Here is a 17,557-nt window from a genome sequence, read left to right as displayed (position 1 = left end):
TTTTGCTTTTTTTTTTTTTTTTTAACTTTCTGGCATGCGGGATCTTAGTTGCCCCACCAAGGACTGAGCTCACACCCACTGGACTTCCAGGGAAGTCCCTGTGATTCTGCTCTAGTCTTTTAAAGACTACTGTCACTACTGGAAGTGCCGAGGGAATAAGGCTGCATCTGTCCCCAGCCTGGCTGGAGGCTGGTGTGGGTGGTCTGTCCTTCCTCAGCCCTGCTAGCTTGGAGGGGCTCTGTGGTGGCCCTTGGGAATGACAGCAACCCATGGCGACATAAGGGAGTCTCTGAGTGAGGGCAGAGATGGGGAGCTGAGCCGGGGAGGGAGGGAGAGGAAAGCTGTGCATCCCAGACACCCCTGGAGAGAGAGGCGAGGTTGTTTAACTCTGTCCTCCTCCTCCTCCACAGGTGGACCCTGGGGGAAGCCTGAGGGACCCTCTTCACTGACTCAGAGATGGCAGCCAGCTGGTGACCTGGCATGAGTGATTGGATGTTAGGAGTGAAGGGCTCTCAGAGCTGCTTCCCAAGCCTCAGAGGGTGGAAGCACAGTGGGGACAGTGACTCGTCCCAGCCTCTGCCTTCTGGAGTTTTCTCCTGGCTGCCCTGTGCTGTCACCTTCTCCATATCTGCTCCCCCAGAGGACTTTCCCACGGTGGAGGTGGGGTCTGGGGACAGAGGAACTCTCGTCCCCGTGGAGGGCAGCTGAGCAGAAAGGTGGGGAGTTTTAGGTACCAGAGAGGAGCGGGCAGCCGGGCAGACCCCGAGCTGGCCCTCTGTCTGGGGTCCTTGATGCTGTCTAGGGTCTGGCTCTCATATGTTTCCACTCCTGGCTGTGGTCCCCTCTCCGGGTGGCCCTGCCAGCCTGGTGTTCTCTGGAGCTTGGAGAAACTGCAGCAGGATCTGCAGAATGGTATCTCCTTTTGTCCCTGCTCGCTCTCTCTCACACACACACCCCCAATGTGAATTCCGTCTCTTCTGCCCAATGGTCCCTAGAGCGGAGAATCCATAAGAGGTTGTTCTATCTTGTACCCTCATCCAGGGCCCTTTGTTTCTGAAGCCCACAGTGCACCCCCGGTGTAGGCCCAAGGTCCAGGCTGAGCAAGACGCTGGCCCTTGAACTTGTCAGTCCCTCTGAGTGGAGGGTGTCTCCCTCCCCTCTCTTCGGCTCTCTGCCTCCGACTCCTCCTCGGATGTTGTCCCTTGAGTCGTCTCCTGACTCAGCTCTGGCCAAGCTGCCTTCTCTTTGCTTAGGGCTCCTGTTTGACCCGCTCTGGCCCCATCAGGATGTGCTCTGCTCCCCCGACCAGACAAGCATCCCTGGAGGACAGGAGCTGCATTGCCCCTTTTGTTGCTGTTGCTGAGTCACTCAGTCGTGTCCAGCTCTTTGCGACCACATGAACCGCAGCATGCCAGGCTTCCCTGTCCTTCACCATCTCCCGGAGCTTGCTCAAACTCATGTCCATTGAGTCAGTGATGCCATCCAACCATCTCATCCTCTGTCACCCTCCTTCTCCTCCTGCCCTCAATCTTTCCCAGCATCAGAGTCATTTCCAGTAAGTCAGCTCTTCGTACCAGGTGGCCAAAGTATTGGAGCTTCAGCTTCTGCACCAGTCCTTTGAATGAATATTCAGAGTTGATTTCCTTTAGGATTGACTGGTTTCATCTCCTTGCTGTCCCAGGGATTCTCAAGAGTCTTCTCCAACACCAGTTTGAAAGCATCAATTCTTCGATGCTCAGCCTTCTTTATGATCCAACTCTCACATCCATAAATGACTACTGGAAAAATCGCCCCCCTTGTAGCCCTTACAGCCAAGTGCCTAGCACCTGGCATCAAGTGGATGCCCCCCACAGGTTGACAAAAGTAGCCCAGGGTCCTGCTCATTGGATTTGTGGGGACTTCCTGCTCTCTGTTCTAGAAAATGGTCTGTTTTGTTGCACGCAACTCTGTTCAGCTTCCCTCCCTCTCATTGATGCCTTCTGTGTGCCATGAGGTATGAAGGTGAAGAGGTCTTTCTGTCAAGGATGCAGAGGATTGGGTAGAAGGCTGTCCTGGCATGTGATGGAGCCTGGACCAGGGTGGCACAGGGTGGGCGGGGCACACTGGCAGTGGGCTCCCGCTTTCCCTGGACTTGGTGTGTTTCTGGTGTCCTTGGCATCCCCCTGGGTGGCTCTGGGCCAGTTTGCGGGGCCCCATCAGGTCACCTGGAGTCTCATCTTCCCCAGGGCTGCAGGACCCTACTAACGTAATTTCTCCTTTGCATTCCTTGTCTCTATCAGCCAGTTTCTGCTCTCATCCTTGCTACTGCCCATCACATTTGGGGGAATTAAAAATGAGTTTGATGGGTTTGCCAAGAGTCCCACCTCCATCTCCCCCTCCTCCTCCCGATTCTCTGGGTGGGTCTCTTACTGGGCACACAGGCCTATGGCCGTCAGAGCATGGGCCCCAGAGGCCCATCAATATTTCTGTATGCCTATTACGCATATATTTCTCCCATCCAAGTACTAACCAGGCCCAACCCTGTTTAACTTCTGAGATCAGACAAGATCAGGCACATTCAGGGTGGTATGGCTGTAGATAATATATTTCTTATTTACAGACTCGTCCCAATTCAAAGCTTTGAGAGGCTAACGTATTTCTTCTTTTCATCTCTTTCTTGTAGTCATTCATTCATTCATCCATCAGTGCCTTCACTTATTTATTGGACATAAATTCTTACCGCATGTCACTCTGTTGCAGACACCGAGGCTTACCAGCATGTGAGGCCTGTACCTTGGTCCTCTTACTGGCGGGAGGGTCAGAGTACATGCTGGCTCAGAGAATTATGGGGCAGGAAGTGATGGGTGCACCAAGGGACAGATAAGGTGTTATGGGATCCAGAGGAGGAAGCTGCTTTGGAAGCACAGGACTCATGGAGCAGATGGACCTTGCTCCTGGGCCAGGAGGAATAGGGAGAATTGGTGGATGATGTAGGGATGCAGATACATGGAATGGGGACGAGTGGGAGAGGAGGGAGCCAGGGCAGGGGGTCAGGACAGCGCAGAGCAGCTGAGGAGGGGCTCTGCTGCCGAATCTGGCCCGCTGCCTGTTTGGATAAATCAGAACGGAACATGGCCCCACCCAGTTGTCACATATGGTCCATGTGCTGTAGGCAGAGTTGTGTTGGGATGGACGTGGTAGCCGGCAGAGCCTAAAATCGTAATTCTCTGACCCTTTGTAGAAACATCTCCCCCTGACCTTTGAAAGTGAAAGTGAAAGTTGCTCAGTCACGTCCGAGTCTTTGCGACCCCATGGACTATATGATCCATGGAATTCTCCAGGCCAGAATACTGGAGTGGGTAGCCTTTCCCTTCTCCAGGGGATCTTCCCAATCCAGGGTTTGAACCCAGGTCTGCTGCATTGCAGGTGGATTCTTTACCAGCTGAGCCACAAGGGAAGCCCAAGAATACTGGAGTGGGGAGCCTATCCCTTTTCCAGTGGATCTTCCCAACCCAGGAATCTAACCGGGGTCTCCTGCCTTGCAGGTGGATTCTTTACCAACTGAGCTGTCAGGGAAGTCCCCTGACCTAAAGGAACACAGATCATGAGCTTGTGAGAACACAGAGCTCTGATGTGGGAAGGAGGGGGTGGCGAGTCAAACCTGATTTGCAGGATGAAGTGGTGACTGTGGAAAGGCTGCTGAAAGCTTTTGAACTGGGATGTCGTGATGCGAAGTGTGATTCGGGAAGATAATCTGACAGCAGGTGGAGATTGATTGTCAAGCAAAGGAGACCGGGGCCCTGTTAGCAGGTCTTTGCGACAGTCAGTGATAGTCGATAGTCATCAGTAAGGAAGGAGGGCTTGTACTCGGGAGGTGGCGGGGAGGGGGGATGAGGAGTTACTGGGCATGTGTAGGGGGAGGCACTGACGCCAGGGGCACTGAGATTGGAGGCAGGGATGGGGTGGGGAGGGTGGAGGCAGGAACGGAAGCAGGAGACAGGATCGGCCAGTTCCAGCCAGAAGTTTCCCCATAGAGGTGGTGGTGGTGGTGTTAACTGCTCAGATCCCACGGACTGTAGCCTGCCAGGCTCCTCTGTCCGTGGAATTCTCTAGGCAAGAGTACTGCAGTGGGTAGCCATGCCTTCCTCGGGGGGATCTTCCTGACCCAGGGATCAAACCCCGGCCTCCTGCATTGCAGGTGGATTCTTTACCCTCCGAGCCACCAGGGAAGCCCTTTCCACAGGACAGCACTATATTTGGTCCCTGGCACCTGGGCTGGACCCACAAGGCCCTGGTGCTGCCAGCTCGGCTTTGGGAGTGTGGACAGAGGTGGCCAGAAAGATGAGGAAGGCGATACTTTCCTTCCAATTTCCTGGGCAAAGGGCCTCTGTGGGAGAAATTTCTAGAAGGATACACTTTATCTCTGCTGCCATCCTCCTCCCTCCCAGTTGCCAAGATAATCGGCTGAGATGGACATCAAAGGTGGCCTTGGTGGGGTGTGGCCTCAGAGGACAGCCTGCAGCGTGGTGGGGGGGCTTGGGGAGGACACAGCTTCTCCCCTCCCCCCCGCCTTAGCTGAACTGGTATGGAGTTGATTGTGTGGGTGTTTATTTCTCTCATCGGGGTGTGAACAGGGCTGTGACTCATTCATCTTTGGAACCTCCTGTGGGGAGCAGTGGGAGAGTTAATGATGAGGGAGGTGGTGAATCTGAGCCCAAGCCTTGGCCATTGGGCAGTAGAACTTCTTTAGCTCTCCATCTCCTCCATCCGCCACTGTCAACAAAGGTTGGCTGACCAGCAAACATCTGCACTGTTCCGTGTGCCTAGGACTGAGGATGGGGGGACATCTTGGGCCTGCCCTTGGGGGAGGCTCCTGCAGCCTTCACTCCTTCACTATCTGCCCTGGGTTTTCTGGAAGTCACGTGGCAGGGTGGGATCTCCATGGGGCTGGGGCTTCTCCCTGGCTTTGCTTCCAGAGCTGGGGTAGCCACAGTCCACCAGCTAAACCCAGTCTCACCCTGCAGCCCCAGTCCTGGCAGTGTGCTGGATGCAGGCTCCATTGGCTCTGAGTCATGCTTGGGGGTTAAGGGGCCTTTAAACTTGTCTATGCAGAAGGAAGTGGCAGCCCACTCCAGTATTCTTGCTGGGAAAATCCTATGAACAGAGGAGCCTGGCAGGGTACAGTCCATGGGGTCACAGAGTTGGACACGGCTGAGTAACTGAGCACACATTCCCACACTTGGCTTTGCTGTGCCATATGCGTGGTCTCGTGCATCTTCACGGTGGGTCAGTGAGGTCTGCTTGACTGTGGATCACTGTCATATAGACGAGGAAGCTGAGGTGCCAGTAGGTGAAGGGATTCGCCTGGGGTCAGTGGCTGAACTGATTGGAGCCTGGGGCCCTTCCTTCCTTGGATAACAGGGGTCATCCATAGGAGGGACACCAAGGTTTAGGACCCTGCAGTCTAAAAAGGAAAGGCTGGGATGGGTCTCTGAGGACAGCATCTATCAGCTGGATTTTGCAGCACTTCAAGGCAGTTCTTGAGGACAGCCAGAGGAAGCCCAGTGTGTCCCTGGGCCTCTCAGCACACGTTCACTGTGGGCCAAGTCAGCCCTCAAGCCTGCCTGGCAGAAACGCCGTTGGCTCAGAAGGGCTTGGGCAAGTTCTGTGGGTGATGGATCGCAGGTGGGTCACTGATAGAGCCTGAGGAGGGTCCTGTCCTGATCTTTATGGAGCCAGTCCTTCCCCCACCAAGTCCCTGTGTCCCCACCAGAGACCACACACTGGGCGGGAGACCACAGTCTGGGTTGGAGTCCTTCGGCCCTGGCCCCGGGAGATGGCATCCCTGTCTCACAATAATATGGGTCTGAGGAGGGGTGAAGGGCCCTCTCCTATTCCTTCCCCTCTTTTTCCTCCCTCTCTGCTGCGCCCTCTCCTCCTCCTCTGCGACCTCCCCGCTCCCCGCCCCCTGCCGTCAGCTCCCTCTCCCCCCTTCTACTCTCTCTCCCGCTCTGCTCCCTCCCCGCCCTTCTTCCTTGCCTGACCCTCGCATCTCCTTGGACTCACTGTGGTTGGAGCTGCGCTTGGTCCTGGGCAGTGGAATCCAGTCCCTGGATCCTGTAGAGCCTTTGAGCAGACACCCTTCTGCAGAGTCCCTGGCTGGTGGCTTGGCCGGGCTAGATCTTGGCACTTGCTGCTCCTGGCGCTGTGGTCTTAAACAGAACCTTCCTAGGTCTTGTCCCTGACTCCGCCTCGGCTATGCTTATTGTCACCATGATCACATCTCCACCATCAGTAGTGACTCTGCTCTTGGCTGGGGCCTTTGTGCGACAGCTGGGGCCCTGTTTAGCTGACCAGATGCCCCGGGTGGTAGATCGCCTGTAATGCTTAAGGTATTATTAATACTTCTGGCCAGAAGCAGTGATTTAGGCATAATTTCCTGGGCTTTCCAGTTGCTTCTGGTGGCCAGAGCCCATGGCCAGGATAGAATCATCACACCCCCCAGCTGGTTCCCATGGATCACTATTACGATAATGGCAACAAAGGGCTGATTTCATGCACATGCTCTGGTTCTTGTTCCTCACCTGGAGCACAGAGCTCCCAGGCGCCACACATCTGTTTCAGAGGAATGGCTAACACCTGACACCAGGGCCAGACGTCTGCCTAACCGGCCCCCAGGGCAGACATCACTAATCAATCACAGCTGTCTTCCCCATGAGCCCAGTGAGGACTCATGATCCTTCTGGAGCTGGCACTCGGGTGTCAGTTGTGATCTGCAGCATTCATTCATTCATTCACAGACTTGTTAATGAATGACAGTTAACAAATGTTAACTGAGTACAGTAAGCCCCCTACATGCGGACCTTCAGGTATCGAACTTTCAAAATGTGAATGTGTGTTCATGTCCAGTCATGTAAGGTGTAAGTGAACTTGCAGCTTGCTCTCCATCTCCTGTTGCTGCTGATTCTTCATTTCCACCATCTCCCATCTCCTCACCCTTCTGCGGGCAGTAACTCTTCTTGCCTGTTCACTCAGCGCCTGCCCCTGTATGCCAGCCCTTGTACTATGTTATGTACTTTTCAAGGTGCTGAACTGTGAGATTAAAAATGTTTATTTTTTGTGTTTGCTTGTTTTTATGTATTATTTGTGTGAAAAGTATAAACTTATTATAGTACTGTATGGCTGACTCATTGGAAAAGACCCTATTGCTGGGAAGGATGGAAGGCAAAAGGAGAAGGGGACGTCAGAGGATGAGATGGTTAGAAAGCATCACTGACTCAATGGACATGAATCTGAGAAAACTCTGGGAGACAGTGAAGGGCAAAGCAGTTTGTGTGCTACAGTCCACGGGGTCGCAAAGAGCCAGATGCAACTTCACAGCTGAAGACTAGCAACAACCAGTTAGTTGGGTTAGTTAGGTTAGTTGGGTTAGTTAGTTGGGTACCTAGGCCAAGTTAGTTGGGTACCTAGGCAAACACTGTTGGACTTAATGAACAAATTGGACTTAGAAACGTGTTCTCAGAATGGAACTTGTTTGTATATGTAGGGTATTTATTGTATAATGTTTATTGAGCTGCTGTCATGCAAGGGAAAAAAGTATGGTCCTTGCCTCATCAAGTGGAGCTCTGATTGTGATAGTCAGATCTGGGAGCACCTTATCACTCTATGATGCTCAGTTGGAGAGCTGAGTTAGAACTCTCTTCTTCAGGAGCCCAGAGGGGACGGGACTTAATCACTGCAGGTGTCAGAGGAGGGCACAGGTCCTTGTGTGGCCAGTACTCTTTGTGTGTGCCCTGCGGAGCCAGCAGTGGATGGCATGGCTGCGGAAAGTGGGATCCCGTCTGAATCTGGGAACAAAGTCTGGCCAGAGACCTAGCCACGTGACCCACCCTTACTGGTGCCTTCTCTCCCACAGGAGCAGGGGCTGAAGGCCAATAACTCCAAAGAGCTAAGCATGTGCTTCACAGAGGTGAGTGAGGGGCAGAGTGGGGGTGGGTGCAGGGGTCTGTGCGGGGAGGGGGGTTGTCTACTAGGCGAGCCTTGGGTTTGGAGCCCCCAGATTCCATAACACAGGCTGGGCTAGCTCAGCTTCCGGGCCGCCTGAACCAGAGTGGGTGCTCGCTCTGTGGCGGGCGAGGATGGGTGGGAGTGGAAGTGACAGCCAGGCCCTTTCCTTGTCTCCTGGGGGCGATGCTTAGGCTGCTCTGAGGAGAGATCCTGGCACGCCCTCCTGACTCTATAGACGGACGTGTGCACCCAGCAGCCTGCTCTGCGCGGGTTCTGGGACACTCCACAGAGGGGGAGAGATGGAAAAGGACCTGGGCGCGTCCTTGAGGGAGACCCAGCTCAGGACTATATCTGTGTGCGTGCTAAGTTGCTTCAGGGTCCGACTTTTGGCGACCCCATGGACTGTAACCTGCCTGGCTCCTGTGTCCATGGGATTTTCCATGCAGGAATGCTGGAGTGGGTTGCCATTTCCTTCACATGCAGGGTCTCCTGTGGGAACACTAACCCTAACCCTTCTCCTGGGTGGATCTTCCCCATCCAGGGATCGAACCTGGGTCTCCCTCATTGCGGACAGATTCTTTACTGTCTGGGCCACCAGGGAAGCCCAGCCCCACTGACTCATTTGTCTTTTTCTCTGCTTCTCTCTCTCTTCTGCGTGGCCGCAGCTCACGACCAATATCATCCCAGGGAGTAAAAGGGTGATCAAACCTAACTCAGGCCCCCGCAGAGCCAGACCGTCGGCTGCCTTGACCGCTGCATCCTTCCTGATGCTGAAGCTGGCCTTGTAGGCTCTGGGGATCCCATCAGGAGATTTCTGAAAGCTACACGGATGAGAACACCCGCCTGACAAAATGGAAACACACACAGACACACACACACAAACACACTTTGCAAAAAAAAAAAAAGATGTTTTTTCCCACTTTGTCTCTGAACCTGTCTCCTCCCAGGTTTCTTCTTTGGAGAAACTTTTCTAAACCAAACAGACAAGCAGGCGGGCAGCCTGAGAGCTGGCCCAGAGGCCCCCTGGCCGGGGAAACCCCATGCCGAAGAGGGCACACTGCAGGCCTAGAGATACTCTTCACTTTTCTCTGGGGGTTTTCCTCTCTGGGCCCTGCTGACAGGAGACCAGACGACACCCGGACTGCCCAGGGACGTGGGCGCGGCCGGGATGGCTGTTGTTCTTCTCAAGTGCCCCAGTAAGGGGACCTGCGGGGGACTGCGGGGGCCTCGGGCAGCAGGGCAGCGAGGCCGGCCCCGGGGGTCCAGCTGGGCACCGTCAGCGCCTCCACTCAGCTTCCAGGAGGGAGTTAATTTGCCTCCCTTCTCTGAGGGCTGGATCTGACCTGTGGACGGCTGTGGTGCTCTCCCCTTGATCCCCACTGTAGCACAGGGGGGAGGGCTGGGCAGCTCCGGGGGGGCTTGGGGAGCCCAGCCTGCCTGGGAGACCCTGCTGGGGGTTGGGAGCAAAACTTGGGAACCACTTCAAGGCGGCTTCTTCCTCCTTGGTGGCAGATAACCTCCTTTGAAATCAAAGAGAAATGATTCCTTGTCCACTCCCTTGGTTTCTTGTGGGTCCCTTTGGTCGGTCTCTCTTTGGAGGGAGGGGCCAGGCGCTGAGAGAGACAGAGGAGACCACCGTGGGCCGTCTCCCAGCACCATGCTCTGGTCTCTGCGACTCCCTCCATCTCTCTCCTCCCTGCCTCACTCGCCCACCTTCTCTCTTCTCATTTCTGAGACATATGCCCACTGCCCACTCTATGTACATAACGCGGCTCCTTTCTCAACATATATGTATATACACATCCGTATACATATATCGTGTGGTTCCCTCTCCTTTCCTTTTTTTAAGAACCTATGGAAATAATACCCTAACAGATGAGCGAAAATGTATTATTGTAAAATTTATTTTTTTTAATAATGTTGTCTATAACGGGAGAAGAAAAGGAGGTGGGCTCCCTGTGTTTCTGCCCCAGTCGGGCTGACGGGGTCGTGGAAGGGAGTTTCTGATTGGTATCACGCGTAGCCGAGGCTCCAATAAATGTACTAGGAAGCAGTCTGCCTTCTGCTTCACTCTGGGTGTGCCGCCTCCCCTGGTTTGTTCTTGGCCCGGTGCCAACGTCTCCGTTGCTTCCCTGGGGGGCCCTGGGAGAATGTGTGTGTCCACGTGTACACACGTGTGTCTGTCTGTTGTGTGTCCTCGGGGCAGGTATTGGAGCTCTGCAGTGAGACGATTTTACATTCCCTGGGTCTGAGTTCCTGGTTGTGCTGAGCCTACTGGTTCATTCACCGGTCATCTCCTCCTTCCCATCGCAAACAGGCCAGTGCCTGCTGGCCTCAAACTGGAAGAGAACGGAAGTGGGGATGGAGGAAGGGAGGCGGCCTGATGTCACTTCTCTGGACGTGTTTGTTTTAAGGATGCCTGCTCGGCCCTGTGAGGTGGCACAGTTGGTCTTCCTGTGGGGACTCCTGTTTTTTTTTTTTTTTACGTGGTTGTGAAGGTAGGGACCTGGCCCCCTGGGTCCCAGCCTCTGATGGAGGGGTGGTGAGCCAGCCCGCCCTCTTCCCCAGCCACCACTAGCCTTACTGTGGGTAGAGCAAAGTGAAATGGCCTTTCAGTTGGGAATCCATGTTCTTTGCAAACTGCAAAGACTGGTTCAGTTAGAAGCCTTTGGGGAAGGTGGCCCACAGAGTGGGTGGGGGGTGGGGACCCAAGGAGGTTTGGGCAGGAACCAAAAGACATTTGAAAGGACAGAAAGCAGAATCTACAATGTCAGAGCGCTGCCCCTTTGTGATGAATGACAACAACCATCATCCAGTTGGCTGGACTGGGGCCCTGTGCCTATTTCCTGCCCCCCAGGGTGTCACGTTGTTCAGTCGCTGAGTCAGGTCCAACTCTTTGCAACCCCATGGACTGCAGTACCCCAGGCTTCCCTGTTCTTCACTATGGCATCCTTAATGGGAGATAAGCCCTTGGCATGCATCATGGGGAGAGATGATATCCCCAAAGGAAACAGAGGTGCCTTTATGAAGGAGGAATAGAGGCTGGAGAGCTTTACTGTGACTTAAAACATCTCCCCATTCAGGTATCCCGTAGCTAAAATTTTACTATTAAACATTCATTTCTTTGGCTGAGACAATTCCTGTTCTCCATGACCCTCTAAAAATATGTAAATAAAACTGTGAAGAATAAAGTTTTACTATCTTAATGCTAATTAGTTTAATGATTTGAATGGATCTTAGTAACACTAAGACATTTGGGCCTAGACATTGAGATTAGGCTTGGGGGACAGAGATGGGGAAAGAAGCAGGAAATATCAAAACAAGATTGGTGGGGGCCCCACCAGAACGTCAGAATTACTCCCGGGTTCTTCTGGGGAGTCAAACACGTGACGTATAGGCCCACTGCGCCTTTACTCCAGAGTCAGCAAAGTCTATAAGGATTTTTTTTTTTTTTGCCACTAGTCTCATGAGGATTCCTGATCTGGGGCATGCATCTGTCTAGGAGTGTATCTTATTCTGTTTTCTAGGGTCTAGTGTGTTGTACAGACTGAAACCCTATAAAGATGCTTCTTCCCCCTGGGGGAAGCTTCCAACCTGGGATGGTTTTGGATCTGCCAAGAACCCAGACCTCAGCTTCTGACCTGGCTCCCGCTACCCTCCTCTCAATGCAGCTAGGACCACTCAACCAGGCTAAAGGCCCAGCAGGGACCCAAAGTGGTGGTGGGGAATCCAAGGAGGCTGGTTCAGAGGCTCAGAGAACTTGGCATCCAGGGGGTCATGCCCTGGCCCTGGGTGCCCTAGTGTGTTAGCCTCATGGCTGGGCCCTTGCTTGTTCAGAGATCAGAGACAAAACTGTTATCTTAGTTCTCTGCACACAGGCCCTGTTTGGAGCACAAAACAAACAGGTTTTTTGGTTTCCCAGGAAACCCAACCTTGCGAGGCCTTCCAAGGACTCGATCCCCAGGCCCTAGCTGGGCCCGGCTCTCTCCACCAGACCTTCATGAGGCCACGCAGCTCAAGGATCAGAAAGAGGATATGTTGAGGCAGACCTATAATGAATTCCAAATGTGCTGCTCACCAACTGGGTGGCCACGTTCAATCTAAGCCTCAGTTTCTCATCTGTGTAAGGCGGCCAGCAGCCCTGCCTTCTAAGAGGTTGGGGTTGAATGGAATACCCTGCCAGGAGCCTCGCATTCAGCCACGCCCCTCCCTCCAGCCACGCCCCTCCCTCAGCCACGCCCTCCCTTCTGTGTGGCTACCTGACCCTGCGCCTGGATTCTCAGCCTCTGCCTGGCAGGCAGGGCGCCTCCTCTTGGCAGCCGGAGAAACTGCTCTGGGGTCCGTCCTTGGTGCTTCTCTCTCGCTCCTCCTCTGTGTCCCGAGAAACTCACAGATTCCCTGCGGCAGAAACAAGAAACGCCCACCATTAAGCCCCTGCACGGGGCTCTTGGAAGCGCTGCCAAGTGGAGTTAAGAGGACAAGCAGGCTTGGGGAGAGGAAAAAAGGAAACTTCCTCCTGTTGGTAGTGCAGAGTTGATTTGATCTGCGAGTCGCCGGGGACACTGGCTACAGAACATCCGAATGCCACGCTCTCCCGAGTCCACTCTCAGAGTGTCTGCCCCTTCTCCACGCGGGAAGGCAGAAGATGTGGCACTGCTGTGGGTGCACCAGCTCAAAACTGAGGCCAGGATGCCGTGACTGGCCTTGGAAACTGAGGGAGGCAGGCTGGCATGGGGTCCCTGTGGGTCCCAAAGCCAGACCAGAGAGGCTTTGCTCCAAGGGATTCTTGGGAACTCACTGCAGAGTGGGAGCCCCAGGCCTTCAACTCTAGCTTTTGGGAATGAGTTAAGAGTCAAAGCACCTTGATGCTTTATGAGCAGAACCATCTGCCCTGTGATTTCCCTGTAGGGAAAAAGGGCTGTCAATGTGGTGGGAGTCTGAGGACAAATTCAAGTCCATATTCTATCCTCCAGAAGTCTGGGTGTTCCTGGAGAGGGTATGCAGGGACCTGGATTCTAACTCTGGCTCACCTAGCTAAGTCATTGAGCTTCCCTGAGCCCCAGAAAGGTTTCTCTAGATTGGGGATCAGCAAACTTTGTCTATCAAGGGCCAAGTAATTAATGTAATAGGCTTCTTGGGCTGTGCCATTTCTGTTGCAGCTACCAACTCAGCCATTGTATTGTAGCTTGAAAACAGCCAGTAGCAATATGTAAGTGATGGAGCTGACTGTGCTCCAGTCAAACTGGATTCACCAAAACAGGTCCAGGCTGGAAGTGACCCCTGGGTTGCCGTTTGCCCACCGTGTTCTAGATGATCTCTGAGCCCAAGCTCTCAAGCCCAGGCTCTCTGACCACAGGGCTTCGGTGGCAGGGAGTGACATGGATGATGGGGCTTCAGTCACCCCCAGGTGGATGGAAGAGAGGTCAGGTTGCCGTTGTGATGGGGAGGTGGAGGCTGGTGAGCTGCGGAAGAGGATGCTTAGAGGAGAGGCCCCACCTCGGGCAGGTGCCGTGAGGAATCATCCAGGTAGCCTGCGGGTCATACACCCGCAGGTGTGGTCCGGAGCGTGGCGGCTGCACCAACTATTCTGAGGTTGTGCCCTGACTATGGGGTTGAACTTCAGCTGCTCTCAACTCATGCATCCATGCATCCCCCTGGACCCTGAGGAGGGGGCATCACTCCCTGGTTTGCAGGAAGGCATCTGAGCTGGAGCAGGACCTGGGGTCCAGAGCGAGGGAAGCTACTGCTCCATGGATAGGAGGGGAGAAGGTCACTCGAGAATGCAGAGAAGGCCCAGCAGGGCAGCGGGGCCCCGAGAACCCCTGCATGGCGATTGGCAAGCCCCTTAACCCAGCTGGGCCCACTTTTCTCGTCCACAGAGGGAAGGGCCAGAGGCACTGCTCTCCGAGGTTCCCGTCCACAGTAGGATTCTGTGATTCTATGACTGCCAGCTCTTTCTGAACTTGCCAGCCTGGCACTGAGTAACTTGGGAGGAGGTGGAATTCATCTCTCTTGTAATAAACACCGCCACTCTGCTTGGTTGCTCCAGTTTTCCCCAAGCATCTTATGCAGAACTGCAGACTGCTGCCTGGGGCTCGTTCTAGGGACGGCTGATGGTGTTGCCCCTCACGCTTTGCCTCATTCCCTCTTTTCAGATGACGGTCCACACCTGTGGGGGAGCACCCACGGAGCTGGCCCTGGCCTCCCTTCCTGGGGAGCTCTTGAGTCACCACTTTGACCTGGGTCCTCCTGGGCAGTCAGAGGTGACAGAACCTCCTCCACTGGGATCACCCACTGGGCGGAAGTGAGTAATCCTCATCCAATATCTCTGTAGGAGGAGTTTGTGGAGTCAGCAGGGCTGACATGATTCAAGTGCTGAAGCTCTTGCAGCCGGAAGACAGGCTTTCAGGAAAACCTCCCCCTTAATTTTTTTCCAAGCCTGCTCAGTGGGCTGACCTCTCTCCCCTCTTCCCCTGCCCACCCATGCTCAGGAAGTTGACAATTTACAATAAAGGCCGTAGCTCTCACTCTCCTTCATTCCAAACCAGAGTCCAGCCTTGTTGGCCAAACAAATCCTTGTAGGATGACACCGCTGGCCCTGTCCATCCTTCATTTTTATCCTCAGTGAAAGATGAAAGGCCTTTTATTTTCCAGGGGCCCCAGAAACCTGAAATCACTCTTAATTCTCCCTGTGTTAGAAAGCTGGGTGAGCTCAAGGCCACAGTGACATGAAGGACAAAAAGGCCTGCCCCCCCAAAAGTGTATTTATAGCATTTCTACCTGGGGGGCTGCTGAAGTCACCTTTTTCTCCCAAAGCGCAGAGACCTGACTTTCTTGATGATTGGAAATGGTCCACAGATGCTGTCATCCCAGGGGATGGTGATGACCCTTCCAAAAGCCCCTCAAACTCACCCACACCCATGCATCTCTGTCCAGCCCTAGGGTATCTATGAAAAAGGGCAGTCTGGGGGAGCAGACAGAGTTTCTGGGTCCCTCTCTGCTGCCAGGGAGGGTGGTTCTGAGCTAGGGCTGTGGGCCTCATCACTCATTGGGCATCAGCTGGCTGGTGGGACTTTGTCCCCTCCACCCCGTCATCTGCCCCGAGTCGACCTGGGGAAAGGGTCCCCACTCAGAGGGCAGGCCGGGGCCTTCTACCCCAGGCATCGGGGGCACAGCTCAGTCTGGCCCTGTCCTGGGCATCTCCATGTGGACTCAGGACTCTACATCTCAGAACACTGGGAGGACTGGGAGTGTCCCCTCCTCCTGAATAAGTGTAACTGATCATGTGACTGATTTCCAGTGGGAGATGGGTGTTCCTGGGGATCCCCTTGGGTTCTGTTCATCATCTGGAGGACCTCTAACTTCCATCCCTGGGGGCTGCTTCCCTAGAAAATCTGCCCCCCTTCTCTCTCCACCCTCTTGTCAGGCCGAGGCTGTGGCCTTGAAACTCCTTTCCTTACTGTTGAGGCAACTCCTCCACCTTTGATAGGTCGGTGAGGGGTTTTGACCACCGATGTGAGCTCTGGGCTCTGGCTGTGTCCGAGGTTAGCTAATTCCCTGTGGCCATGTCCTGTTAGGAACTCCACTGGGCACATGCTTGGAATCACAATCATTCTGTCCCAGGAGCTCTGCTTTCGTCCTCCTCCTTTTGAGCCGTCTGCCGGGCTGGCTTTCTCCAGTGTCACCTTCTGGTGAGGGTGTTTTTGTTCAGCATTTGCAGACCCTGGAGAAGTGATACCTTCTCTCCCAGAATCCTCTGCTTCAGGTCAGCCTGCTCTTCCTCTCAGTGGCGGGATGCAACTGAGCAGGATCTCAGGGGACCATATCCATGCAAAGTCCCTGAACTGGCCGCCCTGTTGTGATCATTGCATCTGCATGGCTCAGATGGTAAAGCGTCTGCCTGCAATGCGGGAGACCTGGGTTTGATCCCCAGGTTGGGAAGATCCTGTGGAGAAGGAAATGGCAAACCACTCCATTACTCTTGCCTGGAAAATCCCATGGATGGAGGAGCCTGGTGAGCTACAGTCCATGGGGTCACAAAGAGTTGGACTGAACAACTTCACTTTCTTTTCACTGTCTGGTCCAGTCCCTGCTTAGGGTCCTCTCCCTTCCATGGGGAGTGGAGTTGAGAGCAGAAACTACGAGGTTGACGTCAATACGTTCAGCAGCCTCCTCCTCTCCTGTGGTTTGTCCAGATACTGCCATTTCCCCCCTAGTTTTGGCCTCTTCAGATTTCATTATGCATTTTCTTGCATCCCTCCATCAATCTGGGACCAAATTCCTCTCATTTGAATTAATTAGGTAGTTAGTGAAAGTCTTAGTCGCTCAGTCGTGTCTGACTCTTTGCAACCCCATGGTCTGTCCGTGGAATTCTCTAGGCAAGAATACTGGAGTGGGTAGCCATTCCCTTGTCCAGGGGATGTTCCTGATTCAGGGATGGACTTGAGGTCTCCTACATTGCAGGCAGATTTTTCACTGTCTGAATTGGGGAATTAAGGGAGACTCATCTAAATGAATAAAAAAAATCTAAACTATAGAGTCCTGCTTAACAAATGTAGTATAATGTGTAAAGTAGGCGAGGGCCCTTGTAATGGCCTGGGAGGCTGACGGGGTCTGTCCTGGCTGCCTTTTCCACTTCCCCTCCAATTGCTCTCCCCTGCCCACTCTGCCTCAGACACCTGGCCTCCTGCTGTTCTTTGACCACACCTGGCTGGCTCCCACCTCAGGGTCCTTTCGGGGTTGTTCTGTCTCTCTCCCCGCCTTCCCTCCTTCAGGTCTCTGCTCAGATGTCAGCAAATTGAAGAGAGCCTCCCTGTCCAGGGTACCTTGCCTGCCCCCTACTTCAGGACTTCCCAACTTTTCCAAAGCACTTACCACCTTCGGACTGACTATACTGCTGTTGTTCACCTGCTAAGTCGTGCCCAATGCTTTGTGACTCCACGAGAGTAACATGCCAGGCTTCCCTGTCCTTCACTGTCTCCCGGAGTTAGCTCAGATTCATGACCATTGAGTCGGTGATGCTATCTAACCATCTCATCCTCTGTCATCCCCTTCTCCTCCTGCCCTCAATCTTTCCCAGCATCAGGGTCTTTTCAGGAGAGTAGGATCTTCACATCAGGTGGCCAAAGGATTGGAGCTTCAGCTTCAGCATCAGTCCTTCCAATGAATATTTAAGGTTGATTTTCTTTAGGATGGACTGGCTTCATCTCCTTTCTGTCCAAGGTATTCTCAAGAGTCTTCTCCAGCACCACAATTTGAAAGCATTTCTTAGGTGGTTACATACACTGAGATCTCATTTAAGAGTTAGTTTGCTTATGTGAGAGTTGGACGGTAAAGAAAGCTGAGTGCCAAAGAATTGATGCTTTTGAACTGTGGTGTTGGAGAAGACTCTTGAGAGTCCCTTGGACTGCAAGGAGATCCAACCAGTCCATCCTGAAGGAGATCAGTCCTGAGTGTTCATTGGAAGGACTGATGTTGAAGCTGAAGCTCCAATCCTTTGGCCACCTGATGTGAAGATCCTACTCACCTGAAAAGACTCTGATGCTGGGAAAGATTGAGGGCAGGAGGAGAA

The 17,557-nt window shown here is 53.7% G+C and overlaps 1 protein-coding gene across 2 annotated transcripts in view; it reads left to right on the top strand.

Moving 5' to 3' along the window:
• The window catches only part of GFRA2 (GDNF family receptor alpha 2), a 102,303-nt gene extending 92,240 nt beyond the window's left edge, over positions 1-10,063 (top strand). For both annotated transcript variants that reach the window (XM_043453712.1, XM_043453711.1), the window contains exons 8-9: positions 7,895-7,948; positions 8,652-10,063. In XM_043453712.1, coding sequence (XP_043309647.1) covers positions 7,895-7,948; positions 8,652-8,774 — 177 coding nt within the window. In that variant the 3' untranslated portion in view covers positions 8,775-10,063. The remainder of the gene's footprint in view (positions 1-7,894; positions 7,949-8,651) is intronic.
• Positions 10,064-17,557: the final 7,494 nt, after the last annotated feature.

The sequence above is a fragment of the Cervus canadensis genome, chromosome 30 (genome assembly GCF_019320065.1).
Source record: "Cervus canadensis isolate Bull #8, Minnesota chromosome 30, ASM1932006v1, whole genome shotgun sequence".
In the NCBI taxonomy this organism is placed as follows: Eukaryota; Metazoa; Chordata; class Mammalia; order Artiodactyla; family Cervidae; genus Cervus; species Cervus canadensis.
Note: the sequence above shows the minus strand (reverse complement) of the source record. Positions and strands in the feature narration are given on the sequence as shown.